The sequence below is a fragment of the Hoplias malabaricus genome, chromosome Y (genome assembly GCF_029633855.1).
Source record: "Hoplias malabaricus isolate fHopMal1 chromosome Y, fHopMal1.hap1, whole genome shotgun sequence".
Classification (NCBI taxonomy): Eukaryota; Metazoa; Chordata; class Actinopteri; order Characiformes; family Erythrinidae; genus Hoplias; species Hoplias malabaricus.
Genome location: NC_089820.1, coordinates 19,715,877 through 19,741,488, shown reverse-complemented (window position 1 = coordinate 19,741,488; position 25,612 = coordinate 19,715,877). Strand labels below are relative to the sequence as shown.

At 39.7% G+C, this 25,612-nt stretch overlaps 1 protein-coding gene across 1 annotated transcript; it reads right to left on the bottom strand.

Annotated features, from left to right (window-relative positions):
• Positions 1–2,269: 2,269 nt before the first annotated feature.
• On the bottom strand, positions 2,270–24,285 carry LOC136679739 (transmembrane protein 161B). Its single transcript, XM_066658407.1, has 12 exons — positions 24,103–24,285; positions 16,984–17,087; positions 16,290–16,376; positions 14,705–14,799; positions 14,447–14,603; positions 11,037–11,188; positions 9,928–9,988; positions 9,566–9,706; positions 8,311–8,424; positions 7,438–7,612; positions 5,002–5,098; positions 2,270–4,873 (listed from the first exon to the last, which is right to left on the bottom strand). Exons 1-12 carry the CDS (start codon positions 24,103–24,105, stop codon positions 4,605–4,607), a joined length of 1,455 nt encoding a protein of 484 aa, XP_066514504.1. The 5' UTR covers positions 24,106–24,285; the 3' UTR covers positions 2,270–4,604.
• Between the last annotated feature and the right edge of the window lie 1,327 nt (positions 24,286–25,612).

The window sequence follows — 25,612 nt, the reverse complement described above, 5'->3', positions numbered from 1 at the left end:
GTTATTGCTGGCAACGCATGGTCCACAGACTTCCATTGGTCTGCTCTCTATATGTGTTTTGATGTATGGGTGTTTGTTTGTATGTATTTATGTATCTGTATGTCTGTCTATTAGGGCCATACAATATGGACAAAATAATGAAGGCAGAAGTAAATGTGGGAAGTGAAGCAGCTCTTTCAAGGAGCAGTGACTAAGGGTTTATTTCTTCTAGGTAGACACACAGTGTGGCAGTAATGTATGCATGTGGAATACATCCTGAGCTCTTTCTAATTCTAATATTCTCTGTCTCCCTCGTCCTCTCTCTCTCTCTCTCTCTCTCTCTCTCTCTTCTGAGATAATGCCATAATTTACAGCCACGTATTGTGCGAGATAAATGATGGCGGCTTTTCATAGCTAATGGGCATTTCCCTTTAACAAATAATAGGCCCCATTCTAACAGGAGAAAAAAGAATTGCCATCAAGGGGTATTTCTCACCTTGACTTCTTATTTTCCCTGTAATGGACATAAAGAGATTTTTCCTCCTTTGTAGACGAAATACATTGACACTGATCGAGAAGTGGCTCAATTTTGTGGATCTGCTCGTGCTGATGTATCTTTTTGGAACAATAAAATTTCTGCTGTTTTTTTATTTTTTTTTGGAGGGGAGTGAGAAATTGTTCCTGTCATCTTAAGTATCGTGTGATATTATGCAATTAGATTTTGAGGGAAGCTATATATTCTTGGCACTGTTTCTTTAACTCTGATCACACACACACACACACACTGAAAAACACACAGTCTGTTGTAGTACTGCTGGAATCTCAACGTCCCTTGAGGGTTCCAATTGACTGGCTACTGACCCTTGCTGCCCTCGGACTGCTAGCCACGGCTTAAATGAGAGGCTCGAGGGACACATCAGAGGCCACTGAAGGTTAAATAAGCAGAGGTGGCTAGTACAATACTGACCAAAGACCCTCCTGATTATGTATGGTGCTTATAACATGTTTATATTAATACCATGTAATTGGTCATTCTTCACCTGTAGTCAGTGTCAGAACTAAGATAAAGGTGTTGTGTATCTTTTGTTCCTTGCTCCATATTTTCATACTTTATTTAGTTTATTTTCAATGTTGCTATTTTTAATATTTGAGAACAATAAAAATCTCTATTAATTAATTGATAGGACTTTATCATTTTATATCATTAATAGTTGGTTAAATGTTGGTTTGGAAGCAGTTTGAGATGGTGGTGGGGGGAGAAAGGAACAAAAAGATCTTTCTTTTGAGACCATGCTGCATGATTTTGATCACAAGGGGGCAGTCAACTCTGTTCAAAAACCAAAGCATTTTCTGAACCCAGCCTGTTGGTTTAGCAAAATCCCTTTCTTCCTTTTTTTGCCTCGCTCTTATATCAAAACGCTGCATTTGACTCTCTCCCTGTGGTGATTTCTTCTGTTTTCGCCTATTAAAAACTGCCCTAGACTATGTAAAGCAATACATACAGTGTATGACAGTTCACAAATCAATTAGATGTTTTATATGAACATCCTTCAGCTCCAAACACTGCCCCAGATGAAAAATAGCATCCCACAAATACGCAGCGAGGGCTCCTGATCTACTTCAAGTGTCCTTTCTGTTTGCATTCATCTCGGGACAAAGGGGACGAGGTTAGGGTCAGCCATTATTGCAACTTTCCAGTATTTATTTCCCCTCTCTCAACAGAAATGGCACAATCATGGAATCCTCATTATGTGGCGGTAGACGACGACTAGGTGATTAAAAAGATACCTTCCCCAAAGCCGGTCTCTTGCTGGAGTGCTTGGGAACGATGATCCACCTGAAAAGGCCGCATGGTGGGCCTCAGTGAAGACGGCCTGCGTGAATGGAGCCTCTTACAACCAGAAAAGAGCCACTCTGACTGTTTGTTTTGGAAGCTGTCTCATTGATCCGAGGGCCAGGACGAAAAGGACAGGCTCGTTGTTCTGCTTTTTCCGGACAATAGCACTCATGCCTACCTTGCTCCAGTACTGGCCACTGGAATGCTTTTCACTCTGTGGGATTTGGGCCACCTCTTAAGACGAACAGTAAGCCTTTGCTTAAGTTAACATTCAGCTTTTTAGAAGAAAAAAAAAAAAATCATACAAAATATCTATTGTGATTTTATCCGATTGTGTGTACGGACCTCGACATGTTCAATAAATAAAGTGTTTGAATCAAATTTATTTGAACGTAAAACATGACAAAATGACATGTTCCATAACATTCATTTATTAAACACAAACTAACCAAAGTAATAAATAAAACGGAAGAATAGCAGTACTTAAAATACACTTAAGACAAACAAGGCCATTCCGACCCAATGGATTTTAAAAAGTGTCCCAGCTACTTCTCCACTAAGAACTCAATGGAGATTTAGAAAATAAAACAAAATTGTACATTTTACAAATGATTTGTCAATTTTGAGAAATTAAAAACAAAAAGGGTCAATTCTGAACCCTGAATAAAATGTTATTTGGCATTAGGGTTAGAAATGTTTAAAGACACAGACAGCATGGATGCCCCAAACAAAAGAGGCATTTCGTATGATTAACAGCTTTTTCTTCACTCTTGGTCTCTCTTCAGCATCTTGCTGAGAATTAGGCCTAATATAAGGAACAAAACGAACCAAAATCGGATATTAACGTGGCCTGGAAGTTAGCTTATTTATTTATTCTTTTTTTTTTTTTGCAAATATCAGAGTGTTTATAAGTCACAGATGACCAATAAAACCGAATGAAGCTGTGCAGGAATTTACATTACTCTTAAATCACAGCTACCATCCCAATTTTTAATGGATGTGCGGATGGTAAGAGTTTTTTTTTTGTTGTTAAAAAAAACAATAATAATATATTAATTTCAGTATTAATTTGCCTGATATACCACCTTCATTAGCAAGTTGTGTGAATCAGGAGAAAAAAAAAGTATGAATCAATCAATGAAAAACGACGTATTCATCAAAATTACATTTGAAAATATTAGGAAGGCTGATACATTCATATTGTGCATGCTCTCCAGATACTCCCAGTGGAGAGAGAATGAGGATAAGATTCATTTGTATAACTCTTGAGTTAAAAACACACTTTCATACAAAAAAAGAAAAAAAAGACACATTTGCGAATTAAAACGATATGCTTCTCTACGTGTGCTGCTTGAATGAGTTGTAGTGCAAAACCCATGTTTTTTTTACAGGCTGATGCTTCATTAATTCAGTATACTTCAACTTTATGCACCACTCTACTGTGGTACATGAAACACATTAACTCTCTTTGTAAAGAAGCCATGAGTTTTTTTCCCCTCTCTCACCATTGCTTGTACAATGAAGAGTACATCTGAGTGTTAACACTTACAATTCACAGCAGGCCATATGGTGCAATCACTGAGAATGGACACAAGCAGATGTTACACTCACAACAGATTAGGGGTTACAAGCGTACTTGGCACCTTAATATAAAAGCTAAACGGAAATCAATCCGAATACTAGATCCATGACAGCAAATCAATAGGGGCGACACGGGAACATGTGGAGCGCGCTCGCGGGCTCCGTTTGATCACGCTGGACCTTAGATTCAAAGCGAAATGTTTGACCAGTTAAACGATAAAGGAGGGGTGGGAGAAGAGCGCAGACCAGTGCTTTTTAGATCGTTTCCAAGATAGCTCCTTTCTTGTTCAAAATGCCCTTTTTAGATTTATGCCCGCCGGCAGCAGGGGTCAGCTGCAGCCCGCAGGCATTGATGTCTTTATGTTAACACTCGTTCGTCTGCTCACATGTACGCATTCATACACAAACACAGTTAAATTAGCTCAGTCTTTACAGCTACACATGACTCTTCATACAGGGAGGCCGGTTAAGAACCGCCCCCACGTCCATGCAGTCCAAACAAACAGAACACACGTTTAATTAGTACACACCTCTCTAATGAAGGCCGACGAGAGTCGATGTACCGCTGCTTTAGTGCTTATCCCCTTCACCATTACACATGCTTCCTTCGGTTGTAACACTGGGGTGACCGATGCCCCTACAGCATAGCCGAGTTTCTACTTTGGAGGAGGCAAACATAAAAACCGACTTACAAAATAAAATTATAAAACCTGCTGTTATTGTGTTGTTGTTTTTTTTCTCATCATTTATCATCCACTCAGCTCAGATCTAAAAATACAGTATCTCAATAATCATTAGCAATGCGCATCAAAAGTTCCCTCAGTGTATTTAAAACAAACAAACAAACAAACAAAAAGGCTCATATAAATGTATCCCTCTGATTATTCAGCGCTGCCATGTCGTCTGAACCCAGCATAGGCCCCTTCCCCTCAGGAGAAACCCCTCTTTTCTTCTATGAAAATTGCAATGACATTAATTGTTATTACTATTATTGTTATTGTTTGTTACAGTTGCCCGAACTTCAACTTGAGCGTTTTTTAAAAAAAGGACACCAAAGTCCATGGAGGAAGCCCATAAAGAGAGGAACTCTGATATGGTCGTGAGAGAGATGGAGAGTGGAGTTCCTGGGCCTTCAGCTGAGCAGTCCTGTCTGCTTTAGCACTGGCCTAGGTGGTGGCTCTCGAGGCACATGGCACCTCGCGGACTACTAGGCAGCCATCAGGTACTGGTGGTAGAAGAGGCCGAAGAGGGATGTGGAGAACAAGCAGGCAGCGATCCACCATGTGAGAAAAGAGAGGAGGCCTCGAAAAAGCAAAGGGGTGAAAACGGTCCTCAGTCCCCCTAAAGCCACAGACAGTTGGGCTACCGTTTGTGGAGCTTGTGCTCCTCCTTGTCCCACTGGGGCAGCCTGAAAGTCCTCATTCACAACGCACGGTGAACCACTGTCTTCGGGGTAAATGCCCCAGGAATGTCCACCTGAGAGGAAACCAAAAATACATGGTTTTAACCAAGATAAAAAAAAAACCTAGACGCTCGCAGAAACAAAGTAAACCATTTTCACCTTGAACCTGGACATTGCTGAAGAACACATCCGATCTACTCACCTAACGTTTTTAGCAGCAAAGTCGTATGCAACAGCATCACCAGGGGTGCCACATACTGAAGAGCTATCACACATAGGTAGTAAAAGACACGTGCGACCTGAGCAGAAAAGGGAAGAAAACATATTTGCAGTTAAAAACAGCTCATTTACACAAATCCACTTCAAAAACAAGCTACTTCAGGGCAAGAGGAGCTCATCAAACAGACTTATGGAGAACGTTCAGTGGGAGCTTAACTATGGAGAAGGGAGCGAAAACTCATAAATTCTGCGGATGGCTGTAAGACCAGACACCGCCGCAGCCATTTGTGAACCTCACTTATGGCTTGGCACATCAAACAGGCTCTTTTCCTCAGTGCAAGCTTTGGAGTGCTGGGGGTTTTGATCTCAACTGAGTCTCTGCTAAGCCCAAATAGTGGGCTCATTTTGGAGCTCTGAGGGCAACAATACCACCCCATCCTTTTTCATAGCGACACATTTTCGCCATTGAGGGATGCTGCCATGGTAATGTAGCAATATTGAGCGAACGATGGATGTAGGCATCTGGACACATTTAGACACCTGTGTCTGGTGGGGGCAGCGATTCTTTCCCATCTTACCAGTCAACACAGCAAAGAATATTTGGACACTCATTTAATGTTGGAGTTGTTGCAGTAGCAACATCAGAGAAAATGCGATGATGGCTTTACACCGGAATAATTCATTGAAGTATATAAAAAAGTCATACACTTCACTGAAACAAACAGTGGGCCTCGGTGGAAACGGGTAAAGGAAAGACTTTGGCACTGATAACATTTAGGGGTCCATGCAGTGGACACGACAAATAATACAGTTTGTAATAAAGTTTACATATTTATAAATATTTCTTTGAGTTTATTTATGTGTTTGTTCACCATTCTTTTGGATGTTATAAATCTAAGCAAATTTTTTCATGAAAAATATTGCTAGAAATTGTTCAATCTAACCATTCAAGACCATGGGGACCCATCATACATCACTGAAATGTTTAGTATAATACAGTGGAACCTCTACTTACGAACACCTAAACTAACGAACTTTCCAAGATACGAACCGGGTATTTGAATATTTTTTGCCTCCACCAACGAACCATGACTCTAGAAACAAACCCGAGCCTCCGCCGAGCCGGCGGCTGGAAATGGCCTCTGTCCCCAATAGACGAGTCTCCCAGCGCCCAGACTTGAGTGAGCGTTTAAGATTAGCAAATTGTAGCTTTAGCAATTTAGCATTAGTGTAAATAGCAGACATCGAAATTCGTGCTAAGTTAAGCCGTATCTACGCTTCGTCTCCCCACATTCACCCGGCTACTCTCCATTTTTTACTAATTTGAGAGTGTTGTAAACATAAATCCGTGCAAAAAGGGTGACTTTCAGGGTGGGGGCTGGAACGCATCAATTACTTTTCCATTATTTTAAATGGGGAAAATTGACTCGAGAAACAAACTTTTCCACTTACAAACCGGGTCACGGAACGGATCAAGTTCGTAGATAGAGGTTCCACTGTACTAAACTTTTATGTTAAAAATCCAATAAAGATTAAATGGGACAAACAAAATAGAAATATGACATTAAATACTCATCAAAGAATGACAAATTCGCTCATCAGGGAGTGGTCCTCATACTCCAATAAACATTTTTGGGAATGAGAGCCCTCTATCACTGACTCGTATGGAAAGCTGAATGTGCTTTGTTTCACAATCCAAAATACAGTTTTTAGCAATATTTTATTCAATATTTGCATTAATGTACACATTTACATTAGACAAAGTAAATGTATTTTTGTTAAACATAGTAAATGTACACAGCAAAAAGCATAAGGCTCATCACACGTTACTTCATTTCTCATATACAAATATTTTTGCTTATGTTGCGTGATAACTATGTCAGCCTTCTGCTTGTTTAGGGAATGCTTACACAAGCCTCTATTAAGACCTCCCATTTTATATCAAAACGAGAGAAACACTGGTGAAACACAGTAGACATTGATTGTGATTGTGTTTGATTGACTTGTGAAACGGGTGCAAAAGACATATTTGCACATGTTTACTGTGGGCCCAAAGAAATAAAATTCATTTAATTTGAAGACAATCGAGAGAAAACCAAGATTCGGGTTCCGTGAGACTTTAAAAACGTCAATTCACAACTTGACTACACAGTTAAAAACAAGTGGCATTCACCATGTTATTCCCGATCATTTCCTGAGATCACCTTCATTATCACGTACTTACACATATCACATTTTTACAAAAAGTGTTGAGATAAGAAAACGTGTTCTTGAAAATATTCTTCAATACGACACACTCTATACCTATTCATTAAAGCAACACACAGAATGCTGTATCATCAAAAAAATCAATCTGAGGGTTCAGGATGATCCTGTTAGACAAACAACACAGGATAAAGGGATGCATCTACCCACTCACCATTTTTTGCAGGTCCACTGTGCTGATGCGACCTGCTTCTTTCTTCATCTGCTCCACGCCCTTCTTGGCCAGGTTGAGGTAAGCCTGCAGGTGGTGCCGCATCATGGCCAACCTCAGCGCACACAGCAGCAAAATGACCCACAGACGCAGTGTATCATACGTCTTCTCTGACATCCTGGGTATTACACCAATGTTAAATTAATATTTATCTATTTGTGAACAGCAATGATTTTTTGCTTTTTTAAGAAGACATCATTCAGGTATGCATTCCTCTAATCTCTGCTCTGTAAAAGTAACAATATACATTTCCCATTACACTTTATTTTATATTGTAGTAGTTTAAAGTCTAAAGTATTGGAATATACACCAAGAGCTTAGGCCAATTTTCGAAAAATGGCAAAAAACTAATATTTGAATAATTACATGTATTTTAGGCTTTCTTTTACTTGTTATGTACCCTTTTGTTTTGATTTTAAAGAATGATAGTTTTGAATAATGATCAAAAATAATAGAGCAAACGTGACATTGCTCACGTTTTCCTTGTTAATTGTACCCCCCAGGTGACAGTTTTGGCACCTTACTCCTATGGATGTTCTGAAATGACATGTCTATTACTGCAGGTAAGTAAGTCTTTGTATATGGCTAAAGAACCATAGAATTAACAGCAGGTAGTAAAAGCAATTTAACCATGGTCCAAAATTGTGTTAAGCTTCACTGTTGTAAAGCTTGTTAAAAAAAAAAAAGAAATCACTGGTTTCTTGACACTTCCTTATTATTTTATTCCCTCAAAGTAAAATAATACATTCAAGATTTCAAATATTAAAGTTCACAGCATCACAGCTAAAAAATACCGATGTGAAATATGCAACTTACAAAGGCACACTTTCTTTCCCCAGTGTGGGATTCATTATGTAATCCTTGGTGATAGGCTTCACCCACAACAGGACCATTATTAAAGGGGCCAAAAAGTTGATATGCAGCAAAGTCCTGCAAAACCACCAGAAAAAAAACGACAAAGAAACATCAAATATACACATCCTCACTCTCTCATATCAAGAATGCCTCTAAAACACATGGCCTCAAGCATCGATTTTCAACAGGTCCTTGGAGCATTACTGTTTAATAGTAAAACCCAGAGAGGAACACTGAACAAGGGTTGGGGGGTTGGGGGGGTACGACACTGGGTGGCCACGAAGGGCATGAAGGGCCCCAACTGTAAAGCACTGCGGAAAACCCAGTTATTCCAATAATGATTATTTATTTATTAATAGGAACATGAACTATATCAATTTTCAACAGGTCCTTGGAGCATTACTGTTTAATAGTAAAACCCAGAGAGGAACACTGAACAAGGGGCTCAAGCTCAGGCTTAGGCCAAGAAGAGTGGTAGAGACTGTGGATTTTAAGAAAAAGGACAGGGAATAGGTTGGGGGTAATCCGGGCTACAGAAAGGAGTAACTATAAGCTGTGGAGTGAAATGGATATGGGTCTGGAGAGCTGGCCATACTGAAGTGGATTAGCTGAGGCTAGTGGGGAGTTCCTGACCCTCATCGCCAACCTCTCCCATGACACACGCCCCAGTGCCTGACGCAGGCTGAAATGGAGACCAGGTCCATCTGTAATAGTATTCATCTGCTGACTACATGAGGCAGAGGTCATGTGCAGGTGGACTGTGGAGAATTATGTGCAAATGCTAATGTGGTTACAGTGTCCAGGTCGTTTTTGCCGCTATAAAATGAGCCGGCTGGACAACTGGAAACATTGCTCTGGAAATTGGAATGAGTCTGTTGTAAAATATGTATAAAACATTGGTCAGGAAGTGATAGAACAGGGTAATTAGGACATAGTAATCAAAGAGCTTTCTAAGATTTTACAAAGGCAAAATTTTATGCTAATTATTTGAAGATACTGGCTTCATAATTCAGGATAACTCCCAAAAGATGCTGAACAAACAAAAAAGAAATTGTAATGGTAAGTATAATCAAGCTGGAAGGCCGAAGGAACGCTAGAGTGAGTTTTTTTTTTGGTGCTGATCATTTGAAAACTTCAGTGTTCACACTATGCAATCGATTTAAATGGCAAAATAAAACGTCTATTCTATTAATTTTAAGTTTCTAAAGGCACTCACTGTGTGAATTTGCCAGTGTTCAGGGTGAGGGCATCAAGATGCATCTGGGCCAATCGCAGACCGGGGAATGTGAGGAACGCTCCAATCAGAGAGCAGAGCAGAGCCAGAATCAGCTTAAAGGTCAGTTTGGATATAGGACCCCTGGAGAGAAACAGACAGAAAGCAAAGCTTTTTCACAGCAGGATTACACACAGACACACACAGAGACAGAAAACACACATACACATGTAAAGAGTCACAGACACAAACTAACAGAGCCTGACACACTAGCAGAGTTCAATGCACACACTCACTCACACACACACACACACACACACACACACACACACACACACACACACACACACACACACAAAACTCACTGGGATTCAAGGCCTTGGTTCTCCAGAAACTGCACAGCACTTTCAGAGAAATTTGCAAAACCTGAATAACACAAAAAAAGCTATAAATACAGGCTTTTCGTCACAGTACTTTAAGAACATTATTATTGTGTCAAATATTTTATTTCCTTAAAAACCTGCAGGCTTTTTGGCATGACAGTGTAATAAAATGTTCCCCAATCCTAATGGTGACTACCAACACACCTTCCTTGATTCATCACCTTATTAACAAACCTAATTAATTAAAATCAATGTTTTAGTTTTGGAGCAGAACATAGTGGCCAAGTAGTAGAGTTGATACATTGAGTGAATCAGTTCACAAATCAAGTTCAAACGCAAATCAATGATTCAAATCATTGTTTACAAGCACATGCTGCACATGCTCTGACCTCGTGTACACACAGCCATGGGGAAACTCTGAGACGACACACTGCTCGCCTTAAACACTGGATTATACTTCAGAACGTGTGTTTGTGACTGAAAACTGAGGAATAACAGATTAAACGAGTCACAGAACTTTGATGGAGCTCTTATTATTGAGTGTTTTCTACAATGGATTGATTAATAATGGATCACTGGACATAGCAAAAAGCCACATGCAACTGAACGAATTGCACCTTTGGGGGTTGGGGGGTTGGGGGGGTACGACACTGGGTGGCCACGAAGGGCATGAAGGGCCCCAACTGTAAAGCACTGCGGAAAACCCAGTTATTCCAATAATGATTATTTATTTATTAATAGGAACATGAACTATATCAATTATATCAAATTTAAAATTCTGGTTTTGGACAACTTGTATGAGGAAACTGAGGTTAAATAAAATGTGCCAGTCTTGGAATCAAATAGTACATGCACAGTATGCTATGGTCTCAAACCTGTATTTAATTTGGTTTTATTTTTGCATACAACTATTTATTATCAAAATGTATTGTTTACATAGCTGGGCTACTTGGGACCCCCAATAACTAAAGCTTTGCTCCTTTTGAAAACCAAGTAGGATGTGACCCTGTATGAACAGAACTAAATTTAAAACATTTACTGAGATTGACACACAGCAAGTCAAAGACAAACACAGAAAAAAATGGTTTTACCAGTTTCAAGTCCAAACTCCAGGTAGTTCTCAGTAACAATAAGGATGGCCATGGCTTTGACAAAGAAGAAGAAGGCAAAAGTGATGCAGAGAGAGCGCTCCCCACCTTCCTCCAGCTTAAAGTAATGAGCCGTGAGGGAGAAGAGGATCTTTCTGAGTAAATCGTGTTAAGGAATGCTTGTATAATGAAGACACTATATAACCAGGCACCCCTTTTAATAAGTGAATTCATATCTGCTTTTTTCAAGGTGCACTCATTACTGACACATGTTTAAATGTGCACCAACTGTTTGTATATATAAGCTTTGTTAACCGAATGGGACACTGATACAAAGATCACAATGGCCAGTACTAAGCATCAGCGAGAAAAAAAAAACAGAGCTGTGAAACTGCGTTCTCTGGAGTGATGACAAGCTTCTAACTTTTATTGTTTATGCTTATTTTCACACCTAAAAAACTCTATTCCTTGTGTTCATGGGACTCATCTGGGCAATAGGATCTTTTCGCACTGTGCAATATCTAAATCTGAGATAACCTACTGCTGAGAAAGTTAAGTGCTAACCGATACACTGTAATACCTGTTGAATCCTACAAATCCAAAGCTCCACTTGAGGCTCAAAACTTTTTGATCCTACATTAACATGGGCTCAAAGGGATCTGTAGCCCCCTGAGCAGAGCAGTAGCCTTTGATTGGGTCCAGCAGCTGTGCTTTCAGGGAAGCCGTCTAGTTGACTACTTTCCATTACTATAGACCACTTTGGAGATGCAATACATCTAAATCAGCTTCATCTGATAATGGCCACCAAAAATTTGTAGCTTTTGGACTCCCTATTAAAAACCCTGCCAAAGGAAATGAGTTACACAAAAGCAAGCTACATCAAATCAAACGTGCCAAAATCACATTCTCCAAGCTGAAGACCCAGCTACCAAATTAAATCATTCACTTTTAAAAAGTGAAAGACAAGATAAAGCCTATTATCAGTGGGAAGATGTCCAGATGTGTCCTCTCATAAGGCCAGCATGCCCGAATCTACTGCAGCTGATTACACTGGTCCGGGGTCAATCATGTGGTTGCATAGTGCAAAATCATGGAGGACCGTAGAAGGCCATCTAAGGAAATGTCTTGGTGACCATCACTTTGACAAGGTCATTTCTCCATCACATTCTCTCTGGAGCAAGCCAGGAGGGTAAAAAATGGCTCCTTCCTGACCACGTCCATCCATTTGCACTCACACAGGCCTATCATCATCCTCATCATCTTCATCATCCCGCCAGCCAGCCTCCCTCTTTCCCCATTCCCTCCGTCCTTTTTCCCAGGCAAATCAGTCTGGTGGGCCATGAAAATTGGGTGTCCAATCTTCAGTAGCAGGCAGTGAGTGGGTGAGGGGCAATGCATATAGCCACCGAGAGATTGATCCTCGTGGACTGTGCCGGGGTTAATGTGTGTGATTTAACGGCCAGCGAGGAAGAAAAGTAGCGGGTAAGAGGCAACAGGTGCTGACTCGGGGGCCTTACATCACATAGTGGCCGAGGCCTGCATTTCACCCAACTGCTTTCTGACTGCATAAATGGAACTTCTTTCAAAGAGGAGGTTGTTTTTAAACATGTACATACTGAAGGAATCGCATATTACACGTATTCTCAGAATTATGTCTGAGTACAAAGCCTTAAAGAAACTCAACAGCACACTTTCTGTTGTCCATTCATCTTTTGAAAAAGCGAACGGCAAATATTTTCACTCATGATTATTAGCAGGAACACAGAGGTATGCATCTTATTAATAACAATTGTTATATATCTTAGTGTGCATCTTATCGGCAGGTAGTGCACACATGGGCTTACAAAGGCATGAAACTGCTTTACATTTTGGTCATTTGTATTCTTTCGTCAGGCATTGACAGAGGGTGGACTCTACCAAGGGAAACATAAAAAGCTCAAACAAGGTTTTATTTATTATTTTTTATGAGATATATAATGCTACAGAAATTCAGAGGAACCCCCTTTAGCTTTAAGAGAGTCTGATTAATTTTCATACCAATGTACTGAAATTCCAAATAAGAAAACTGTCACTGAGCAAATAATATATACATATTTATATATGTGTATCACTGGCAGTTCATATAAAATATAGTAATATTTGGCCAATATTTTACATCATAAATTCTAATTCCTTACAGTTTCAGTAGACATCGATCTGGATTGTCAACACCTACCTTGTATCTACACTCATTGTCCATTTTTTCAGCTCCACTGACCACACAGGAGCACTTTGTAGTCCTGAATTTACAGACTGTAGTCCATCTGTTTCTCTGTATAATTTCTTATCCTCATTTCACCCTGCTCTTGAAAATGTCAGGACCCCCACAGTGCAGGTATAATCTGACACTGACTTGGTGGTGGTGTGAGTGTATGCTGCGCTGGTGTGATCAGAAACGACAGTGCTGCTGGAGTTTTTAAACACCGTTTATTCACTGTCCACATTCTTAGACACACCTACCTTGCTAAGAAGTCAGAGACAGAAGCTCATGTTGTGTTATTCTCTACTCCATCAGTGGACAAAGGGTGCCGCGCACAGTGGCCTGGATATTAGTGGTTGGTGAACAATTCTCGGTTCAGCAGTGACATTGAGAGGTTTAAACATACACTACACTAACATGAACTAACAATAACATACACTAACTTACCACCAACAGGTCTGTGTCACTGCAGCACTGAGAATGCCCCACCACCCAAATAATATCTGCTCTGCGGTGGTACTGTGGGGGTCCTAATAACTGAAGAGCAGGCGAGTTACAGTATTTAAAACAACAAAATACTTCTGTATGGTCAGTGGTGCTGATAAAATGAGCAATGAGTGTAGATACAGGGCAGGTGTTCCTAATCCAGTGATCATTCAGCGTGTATCACATAACCTTTTGGGTATTTGTGTATTTTTCATAAATCTTATCCACTTTAGATGCTTAAGGAAATCTATTTCTGTGGATAAACAGAGGTTTAGTTTATATGGACCCTGCAAAATGTGCTAACATTAGTCTGTTATCTGCCCATACCTCAGGCATAAGTGGAATAAATATTGTGACCAAATTCACCGCTTAGGAATATTTTAATCCAGTAAAACTGATGTGATGTTAGACAGCATTTTCTTCTTTCATCTGGCATTAAAGTAAACAGCAGGATTAGTGAACTTCTGAGGTAAAAAATATTTCACAATATTCATATACTCCACAGCACTTTAAATCCATGCATATGAAAAAACATAGGATATCCTGTAGATTACTTATTTGTTGGTCTGAGGACATGTGCAGATTCAAGACTAAAGATTCTTTGGATCCTTTTAGATCGAGAGCTACAGAACTCCACGCTAGGCTTCAACCAGAGTGAAATATTCAACGTTGCTGTTATGAAGGATACACGACAAAGGCCAGCACCAGCAGACTCCATACGACACTGATGTTCATCTCTCCACTTGGCTCAGCCATGCAGAAATACAGCTCAGTGATGAGGTACACTGCTGTTGCAGCCACAGTGAAGTCCACCAGCCACTGAAACTCTGGGAAGTAGTGCAGAGCTAGCAGAAAAAAATGACTGATGAGATCTTCAGAGTAGACAACAACTCGGCATATATAATAATAACATCTAATGATCTGAAGTAGACAGCATTGTATATACCTAGAGTGTCCACTTCTGCAATACATTTTGTTTCCAGCTGGAGGTCGATGTCCTTGGGAATGGTCACTGGCTTGTCTATGTGCCCATTATATTTCCTAGAATTGCAACAAAAAATGAAAGATATTCATGACATGTTGCAGTCAGAGTTAAATAAAGCAGCATTCATGCAACCAATATTGCAACAGTTAGTTTGGAGTGATTAAATTATTATTATGCCAGTTGATCTGAATGCAAACCAGTTGTAATCAACAAGGCAATCATATTTCAAAACAGAGGAATATGACATCATATTTACAAAATTCCCTCCTTGAATAGAGATACCTACAAGGCAAACTGGCTTCCAGGTTTGTAATATAGGCCGTATCAATAAGTCACAGCTTGACAAAATCCAATTACTGATACGGAGACCTATACAGTTCCCCACCTTTTTATGAAACAGATTCTGGTGTGCTCACATGATGGTGATGCCATTATTTTCTTTTCAAGATCACTGGATACCAAACACCAACCAGCAACATGAAGTAGAAATAGTTTCTCTTTAATGCAACTGAGGTGCTAGCGATTTTTCAGGGGTGACAGCAAAGGAAATATAACTTTATTTCAAGCGACAAGACTTGTGTTAGAGTTGCATTGCCTCAGATCCAAAAATTGCTGGCAATTATACTGTGAGAGGTAGAGGACTGCAAGAATTGGAGAGGAGAATTCACAACAAAACTTCACAAATTCCTCTCTCAAGCATCAAAAAGGCATTATTTAGCAATAATAGTTTCATAGAACATAAAAGGAACACGTCAAATATGAAATGTTTGATTGGTATTCTCTCAGGCCCAAAACATCATAGACAGATTTGCTCAGTCTGGGCTGCACATCAGTGTTTACACTTTTTTTTATACACTGAGGATTAGTACATTTCTTGCTTTTAAAAAAATAGCTTTATTCTATACAATGGTCAAATCAAATATTTCCCCCTAGTGCTCAGGCTGTTTGCATGAGAAGGGACTGAGTGTGAGGATGAATGTTGAGTCTGCTGGGAACAGCGGGGTACTGGAAGGGGAAGGGGTGTGTCCATGGGCCTCAAGGATCAACAGGAGCCAGTGTTTGAGCTCTCTACCCCATTGCTCTGGACCAGCTGTCCCAAAGAGTTTTCTAGGCCTCAACATGGCCCAAGTATAATGGCACTGTAGGAATCACTGGCTCCTTTCGTTTGATCTCTGGGTACCTGCTTGACGAAATTGTGCGGGAGCCCTCCAAAGAGCAGAGGAGGGCTTTTACATGACAACAGAAGGTGGACATAACAAAACTGGAAATAATAAAAAGGTAGGTGTATACAGCCTCATCTGCTTTTTAAAGGAATTATTAGAACAACACACTTGATCTTCAGTGCGCATCTTCAGATCAATAGAAGTAAGCCCATACTCTGTGAATTAGCCATAATTAGCAGTTGAATTAGCCATAATTAGCATATTAAAAGGTACACTTTTACTGTGATGGTGAACAACATATATTTAGGGCTAAATCTCAGCTCTGCAATTCAAGAGGCTAGCAAAAGACAAGCTAAAAGATAAAAGGAAATGCTTCTACAGACCTGTCCTTCTTGCTCTTCCCTAATTTCTGGTGTTTTCCAGCCAAACTCCTTAACTCATCTTCCGTGGGATGCTGGTACCAGCGCAGACTAAGACATGAAACACAATATAAAGAGGTTAGGAAAGAGTAATGATGCAAAATTAGCTAATATTATTTGCAGAGGTAAAAGATAAACATTTAGCACAACCTCCTCAACATTCTTTGGAAACCATCTTGTCACAAGCCCTGAGAGGGCTGTGCTGGTTTCAGTTGTTTTTATCTTTATTTATTCATTAATGAAAACTTAATTATGGAACTCTCCAGGGCAAAACTTCCAAGTCCTGTGCTTGAGCCAGGGAGGGGGGGGGGGATACATCCAAAAACAAGTACTCATGAATTATTGAGCCAGTTCCGAGGAGCTGTTTACTCTAAACACATATGGCGCTAATTAGGGGAAAGCAGGCGTGGCTCATGGTGGTCCTCTCGGGTTATTCCACTTTTTGATGCTGCCTTTTGGTTTACTGATAAGCCATAATGTTGCATCTTTGGTAGGCCCTTAAAACTAACAATAAAAGCAAGTGACTTGCGCAAAAGTAGATCATGCTGATTCCTGAGGAACCTGCCTTTGAAATAAAAGTGCCAGGATGCGATGTTAGTTAGAGCAATGCAAGGGTCACTTGAGCTACACAACAGGATCCAAAGCATTTCCTCATTACCTGCCACTGCAAAGGAGCCATCTTGCAAAGGAGTAGTGAGGTATAATTTTCTGAATCACGCAGGCCATTACCATGGTAACCACCAGCTGCACGCTGATCACACCCTAGGGGGAAAAGCACAGTACGAAAATTAACACATAAATAAAAAGTAGGCTAATAATATTTTTACACTGATTTATGGACATTATTGATGAAGTTATAGCTAAACAAGCATTTGACTGAATTTGTTTCCAATTAAATTAAATTTAACATGAACTAATTTACATGTAATAAGGGGAAATATCAAGCCATTTATATCATTGGGTACATTTCAATTAAAAAAAATACTGCTTCATTTAAAATTCTTGTAAATGCTTGAAGATGAAAAAAATGGTAGAATTGTTTGAATAGCACCGTAGAGTTATGGAGTGAAACATTCTCAGATATCAGCAGAGGTCATTAGCCAGTGTTTTTTTAGTGAAAAGCAAAAATTCTTACTGCATTTCAGACAGCCTGCTGAGGCAATATAAAAGACAGCAATTTCAGTTGGAAAACAGACTGCATATTGCAAATTTTCTGGAGTTTCTCAGTCAAGTACCAAAAACCATAAATGCCATTTCAACACAGCATCAAACTGCTCCAGCTAGTGTGGGAGGACTGCTGCCTTTGCTGGGCAATCTTACCATCCACACCAGTGAGGCACAGTTGGTGTCCTGCACTTGATGGAGAGACAGGAACCTGCATTCAAATTACCGCTGATCTCTGCAAATTGCTATGTGCTTGGCTAGCCACTTCAGAAATCACAGGGATTTTATGACAACATGGCTAGCAAGCCACTCTGGTCCGGTGGAAGAGAAAATCATCAATGAAGTCACAGGTGTTCAAGTCCATGTGAATGACCCAGACACATCTAGTGTCCGAAATACAGATGAAAGAATTGATCCATTTGTTTCTTTTTCTGCTCAGCCACAAACTACCACAATGCATACTTATTTAATTAATACAAGGGAGTCAATTAAGCATGTTTCCAGTCTTTTCTATGCAATGAATAGACTTATGTCCATTTTACATTTGTGTTGATTTGCTGATACCTATCTGTTAACTCACAGAAAATTCATGAAAGCATAGTTAACAGCCTCAGATTTGTTATTTACAAAACACAAACTTCCATCACTTTCAACACTCTCTAAATGCTTTGACAAAACAGTGTTAAGCCTTATCCGGAATGGATTAGTTTGACTCGTGGACATGGGGTAGAGTATTTACTACAAGAGTGTCTCAGTGATTTTAATCCTGTCCAAATACACCATTTCATTGGGCTGCCAGTGGACAGATGTTTCTGGTGGTTGTAAGTAGATATTGCTGGGACAGCTGTTCAAACAGAAGTGACCGTCTAAAATAATCTAGTAGCCCTGCTGTGTATGATCCAGAATGTGTGACGGCAGTACATGAATCAAGTAGCCAATTCCATCTCTGTTATATTCCCCAAGAAGTCTCATCCAGCGCGAATGTACCATAAACATTTAAGTATACCACCCTGTGCTCGCTGCACATTCTGTTTTTAAGGATTAAATACTAACTCTAAAAAAGTACCCCAGCTACAACTATGAAGGTACAAGAACAATATGTAGTTATTTAAAAAAAAATAAAATAAAATATAGAAACATAATATGACATGTCCTAGGAGGCTGAATCCATTACAAGAGGCAAATAACCATTAGAGTCATAGGTTCAACAACATATTACTGCTATTCAGGTTCTTTCACTCAAGAAGCTGTCTAAGCCAAGCAACCATTTGCACAATTAAGTCTATCTAATAGGGTTGCATGACATGGACAAAATACAAGTAATACAATTACACCATTATATATTAAAGCAGTGTTATGGCTTGAAATACATTACATCCTCAAGGTTGAACCAATAATTTGACATGCTTAGCCTGTATTATTTTAACTAAAACTGGCTTTTTTTTTTTTAATTTGCAGAAAAGTTGGGACTGTTTGTACAATGCAATAAAAATAGAATCTGTGATGTGTTATTATTCCTATTTTTCCCGTGTTTTTATTGAACAGTTGAATTTTTTTTATTTTTGTAAAAAAATATTTTTAAAAAAATGTAGAAGTTGATGCCCGCAGCACAATCCAAAAATTGGCAAAATAAGAGTGAAAAGTTCATAGAATATTCAAGATACAGTTGAATCTTAAAACATTCCATAATAAGCAGGTGAATGAGCTTCCACAAAAGCAAAGAAAGATTTAAGTTCACCACTCTGAGCCAAACTTTGTGACTGTTAAACAGTTCAACAACAATATTTATAATGTTCAGTGCAAGACTTCAATATATTTTAACATACACTGTACTAATATTTATTTTTTAAAATTGAGGTCACCTCTGTATTTGTAAGCCAACACTGTTAAAGAAGTACGTGACTGTACTTTGGAAAAAGTTTATGACATAACACTGCTACACCAAGAAATGCAACATTATTTCTGCAAAACAACGCCAGGCCTATTTCTCTGTGCTACATCAACATGGCCTAGCAGGTACAGAATGCATTTGCTTGACTGAACTGACTGAACAGCAAACCAAAGAGGGTTGAGCCGTATATTGAGTATTGGCTCAAGAAGAATGCAGAAGCATTCTTAAACGTCACAAACCTTAGTAGAAAAAGACACCCCTAAACCAAGAACAACAGCAACTGAAGTGTTCATCAGGCAGCAGTGGCACCATTTTGGAAGCAATTTCATTTTGCCCAGCCAAAACTTTTAGGAGAGTGCTCTATCAATCTAGAAATACAACAGACACATCTATATAATATGTGTGTCACAGAAAATATGGGTCTCTCTTGGCCACACGAACACTCACCCAGAGGTAAGTGGGAGGGCTGGGCCTGACCCATTACTATAAGGGACTCCAAGAGGCCCATAAGGGGCTAGTTCCAGAGGGGAAAATTGAAGCAGCATGGGTACACTATCTGCCCTCAGTAGCACTGACACAAAATACACAGGGGCCAAATGAGGTCTGAGGGGGGCCTGTGCAGATAAGCAGCAGGTCCAAGAGCTCAATTGCCAGGCCCTTCTTCACAAATTAGGCCTGGGCCAGAGGAGATCACAGCATCAGCAACTTGCAAAAAGATAGGTTGGGATCCTTGGCATGTTGTCATTTAGGAGTGTTCTTAAGATGAGCTGTTGTGTAGTGCTTTCAGAAAACAAGTATTGTTACTTAATGCATTTTATGAGGGAGGAAAAAAAGAGGTAAAAGGTGCACCAGTCAATTTTCAAGAATTAGCTAGTTGACCATTTTTTGTCAGAATTTTAGCTTTATTTAACCTAAACTCTCAATAAATGAACGCATATAACACATTCCCAGTCATATCTACTATGCAAAGTAGCAACATTCATTCGCTATCTGCAAATGATTTATCCTGATCAGGAACCTACACAGCATTATTGGGCACAAAACAGGAACACATCTTGGAAAGTCTCAGTGCATCAATCTCAACATCTCCATCGTAAGTGTGTAGAGAATTTTCACTTCTAATCCACTTACAAATACGTGTTTTTTGGGGTGTGGGAGGAAACCGTCCAGAGGGAAATCCATGCAGACATAGGGTACACACAATTAACTCCTCAGAAAATTACTAGAGACAGGGATTGGACCCCAGGCCCTGAGACTCTGGATCTGTGTGTCAGCGACACAACCAGAAGCATGCAAACGTGTAACAATAGTAACAATCTGCAGAGAATCAGATGCTTATTTGGATAATGAATGAAATGCCAGATGTGATCTCCTAACAAGAATGATTAAGGATAACAATGAGAAATTGTGGGCTTGATATGGGTAATTATTGTCTGACAGACCACAAGCTTGCAGACAGCACATGGGCACAATGGAAGATTGTGCCCATGAAAAAAACAAAAAAAACAAAGATATTTGTTATGCTGTGAGGAGTTTGGTGTGTTCTCCCTGTGTCCGCATGGGTTTCCTCCGGGTGACTGTCTGTGAGGAGTGTGGTGTGTTCTCCCTGTGTCCGCGTGGGTTTCCTCCGGGTGACTGTCTGTGAGGAGTGTGGTGTGTTCTCCCTGTGTCTGCGTGGGTTTCCTCCGGGTGACTGTCTGTGAGGAGTGTGGTGTGTTCTCCGTGTCTGCGTGGGTTTCCTCCGGGTGACTGTCTGTGAGGAGTGTGGTGTGTTCTCTCCGTGTCCGCGTGGGTTTCCTCCCACAGTCCAAAAACACATGTTGGTAGGTGAATTGGCGACTCAAAAGTGTCCGTAGGTGTGAATGTGTGAGTGCATGTGTGTGTGTTGCCCTGTGAAGGACTGGCGTCCACTCCAAGGTGTATTCCTGCCTTGCGCCCAATGATTCCAGGTAGGCTCTGGACCCACCGCACCCCTGAATTGGAAAAGCGGTTACAGAGAATGAATGAATGAATGAATGAATGAATGAATGAATGAATGAATGAATTTTTGTTATGTGTATGGAAACATGCTATATGTGGAAAGAATAAACATTACCAGTATTTCCCCATAGGTTTCCCTGTGTTGTGATGGTGGTGGAGATATGTTAATATATGGAAAATTTATCTAAAAGAATTTCCAAAATTATCCACTCATATACAAATCTTAACTAATTCAAATCACATGACTTGAATGGTGCACAGAAATCTGTACAGTTCTCAAAAAATTGATAAACATAGGTAGACTTTTGTCTAAAGAATACAGACTTGTGTCACCAAAGACATGACTCTCAGTGGTAGGCCTCTAAACCTAGAACCAGACACAGACTAAACATGAGTGACCCATACTTGCCATTGTATTCCTCTTATTACGATGTTCTGTGGAATTATATTTGGAGGGATTCCACAATGAGACTTTATTACGTTAAAAAAGTAATCACTGTGTATTGCATTTTTAGTAGTTACACCCCAGTCTGAGGAATGTCTGCATGCCAGCAATTTGACAGCATGCGTCAACACTGATAATACTTATTGTAATAATGTTAAATGGTCAGCATGCATTCAATGTTTTTAATAACCTACAATAACTATGATTGTGTCTAATATGGCATTTCATTAGCTAAATACTGAGTCCTTCATGGGCTGAATCAGGTAAAATCACTGGGCCCTCTAGAAACGGCACTTGACTTTGCAGACACAGTGTTTACTGTAACACGATACATTACCCATTCATAAACATACAGTGTATACATATATTCTGTGTGCAGTCACCTGTTCTTTAAACCAGATGAACTACCAGTAACTACCAATATACAACAGACAAATGCAATGTTTCCTCATCACTTACTCAAAGCAAACCACGCTACAGTGTAGATGGTTCTGGTTCTTACAACAGATATTAAAGCAACTCAAGGCTGGGAAGACAATTTTTAAACATCTATTTAAGTATATTAACACAAATAATTGGGCACGAGGGCAACACATTGGTGGTGTCTTGATACAGCACTTGGGTTAATGTGTTAATATTTTCATCTTGAGTTTACTGAAGCACTTACCCAAGTATTATACCTGAGTATTTAGAGTAGCACAGTGAAGCATATAAACATTAAATGAAAGCCAGTGTTGCACACAAGCGACAACCTAATTTGCTAGCCACAATATAAAATGATATGACACAATACATATCAATATACAGTATGATACCATGCAGCATTGTGGCACAGTACCAGTCCTCATGCCCTCTGCATATATGATTGGCGTGTTGGGGCAGTAGTGGGAAGAGTGGCCAGTGAAGTGTGTTCCCTCTGTTAAAGACTCGAATGTCTGGGCGCAAAGTTGGAGTCAGCGTGGAGCAGTGTGTTTGTTGTTTACTAAATGAGTTAAAATAAGTATGTTACAACATAATAATAATAATAATAATAATAATAATAATAATAATAACAACATGCTGTGCTATTTTGTCACACTTCTAATATTTGGAGATATTTATGAATGCAACAATATCAAAAAATACTTCATAGATTAGAAACAGTAATCTCCATATAGACTCTCAAAATGATGTACCATCTCTGACACCTAGCATATGTGCCTGCCTGGCTGACTAAAACAGTAAGGTTTTCTAGGATTATACACAAAACCAAATAACACAACTAAGCCTTAATGTGTGCTTATCATCATTTGAACACAGTGCAAACACAGTGTCTTAAACATGGAGGGCATCTTAAGGTCAAAGACAACCTTGAAGTGGATGGTGACGCCTTCATTACACCTCCACCTGAGCAACCAATGTCATCCATAGTTGGGAAAAGTGGGGCTATTGAGAATGCTCTGTTATCATTACATAATATAATATAAGAAGGAAAATTGGTACTAAAATACTTTCCCAAAAATCTGTATTCAACTGACTATTCAACTTAACTAGGTTAAATACATCATACAGTAATTTAAGTTAGAAATCTTAGCATATATTATTCATAAAGTTGTGAGGAAACATTAGTTTTATCTCTGAACGTAACGTTACAAGGCTAAAATAAAGCAACACTATCACAATGAAATACAGTGTATTTTGGCTAATGTATTAGCTTCGAAACTTCACAGCAAAACACCTAGCTAAACCAAACTTAAGGCTTTTAAATACTCTTGTCTAGTTAAGTATATATTACGCTACGGTTTTTCGGTAACCATTCTATGAAAAGAAGAGAAGGAGTGAGAACTGCAAAGAGAAACCTTTTTAAGTGCCATTAGCTAAACCTAGCCTGGCTGTACAGTGCTCAGAGATTGAGAACATGGCTCAGTGCCAATTTGCTGAGAGATGCCTATGTAGTGTGCTGCATATGTAATGAACCTACAGGCTGCACTAGAAACAGGACTGAATATGTTAGACAGACAGTAGAAATGTACAGTTCACGTAATTACAAATCATACTTTATACTCTAATTTGGCTATAGAATCAAATATATAACTATACGGACCTAGTGCACTATGTAGGGAGCAAGAGGACAATTTGAGACGCGCCCCAGGTTTAACTGTGGAGACCTGTGCATAGATTTTAACGGCCCTGTTCATAAACGGCAGCTCAGACAGACAGACAGACAGGAGACGAAGTAATGTATGTGAGGAAAAGAAAGACGTTTGCTTCATGAAGATAGAGTGAGCACTATATTTATTACGTCCTGGTTTACTCACCATTTTTCTGCTTTCGACTCAGCGCCGGTCACTCTGCGCAGACAGACAGCAGCTCGGAGCACATAAGCCTGCTTCTACCGCAGCTATTCTCACAGAGGAACGGGTCAATGGCCAGTTTAAACCCACATAAACTGCTACCTTCACATTACTGACTCCAGCTAGATCCCCCCGCACTGTTTTCATCTGCAGTAACAGTAGAGGTCACGCTGCGATTCCTCATTCACAGAACACCGCACTGAACGCCTGAAATCCACTGTAATTAAATTGTACGCAATTAGTCTTCAAAGTGATCTCTGTAGCAGTACTAAATTTATGATGAATATATATGCACCCTGAAATAACCAGAATTGGGATATTCTTGTATTTAAACAATATTTTGGATCCAGCGGCATACAGGCAAATCCCCTGTCTTCCCTCCACCAGACGCAGGACCCCTGTGCAGGTTCTGCTTTAAAGCGCATGTGAGGGGTCTGCCGGCGCTGATCCAGTTCTGCAGGAGACCGAGCACAAGACACCCGGGTTTAACCTGTATTACCAGGTAGTTTGTATCCCTTTTCTGCTGCCACAGTATCGGGTTACTTTAGATTAAAAGTTGTAACACTGCTGTGAGGGTCTGATTGCATTCAGCACCATGCAAGCCCTAATGAGCTCAGGTACTGAATTTTGCATTTAATCAAACATCAAAGCACAAACACCACTCCAACTCATCACGGAGGTATTGAATGGAGCTTAAGAAATTCAGAGAATATAGCTCCACTGCTCCACAGCCCAGGGCTGGATGGCTTTATTTATAAAAACCCATTTTCTCAAAAATTGGGGCATTTTTAAAACTGTGGTATTATCAAGAATCTGCTTTGTTATATGTCTTGAAACTCGTTCAGGTACAAATAAGATTTCCAGGATTCACTGACTAACTTAAATGTATTTTGAATAGATGCCTGGTCACCAATGTGTTATCACCTTAAAGTTTAATTACATCAGCTCAACCGTCTGGTCACTCATGTCTAATTCTTCTGTTCATGAAGTGCTATATGTTTTCAGTTGGATCCAGATCTGGAGAGAAGGCTGGCCACCCATTAATCTTACACACTGAGTGTCTACACTCTCAGATTTTCACTGTGGTGGTACCTTTTGCTGTCACTGTTTTGGCACCCTTAAAGGTCCATGCCTTTAGTTAAGGAACATATTTGTACCATTTTCCATAATATTTGTAGATATTAAAGTTGTGTTGATATATATACACACACACACGTTAAAGATGAGAGGGACCATCCTACTTGTTAAGTAAGTTCAGAATCCAGCATCCTTTGTGGTAGGGTGGGGCATTAGTGCACATGGCATGAGTGAATTCATCATCTGTGAAGATACTGTTAATGCTGGATGATATATACAGGTTTTGGAGCAACATGCGGTCATCCAGGCAACATCGTTTTTCTGGGAATGCCTTGCCTTTTTTCAGTAAAACAAGGATAATCCATGTTTTGCCTGGATTACATCAGCATGTAACAGA

Coding starts and splice junctions, on each gene's coding strand:
- LOC136679739 (XM_066658407.1), bottom strand. Junction 14,604..14,704: donor TGCAGAAGTGGACACTCTAG/GTATATACAATG, acceptor TTTTTCTGCTAG/CTCTGCACTACTTCCCAGAG. Junction 7,613..8,310: donor GGGAAAGAAAGTGTGCCTTT/GTAAGTTGCATA, acceptor TGTAATACCCAG/GATGTCAGAGAAGACGTATG.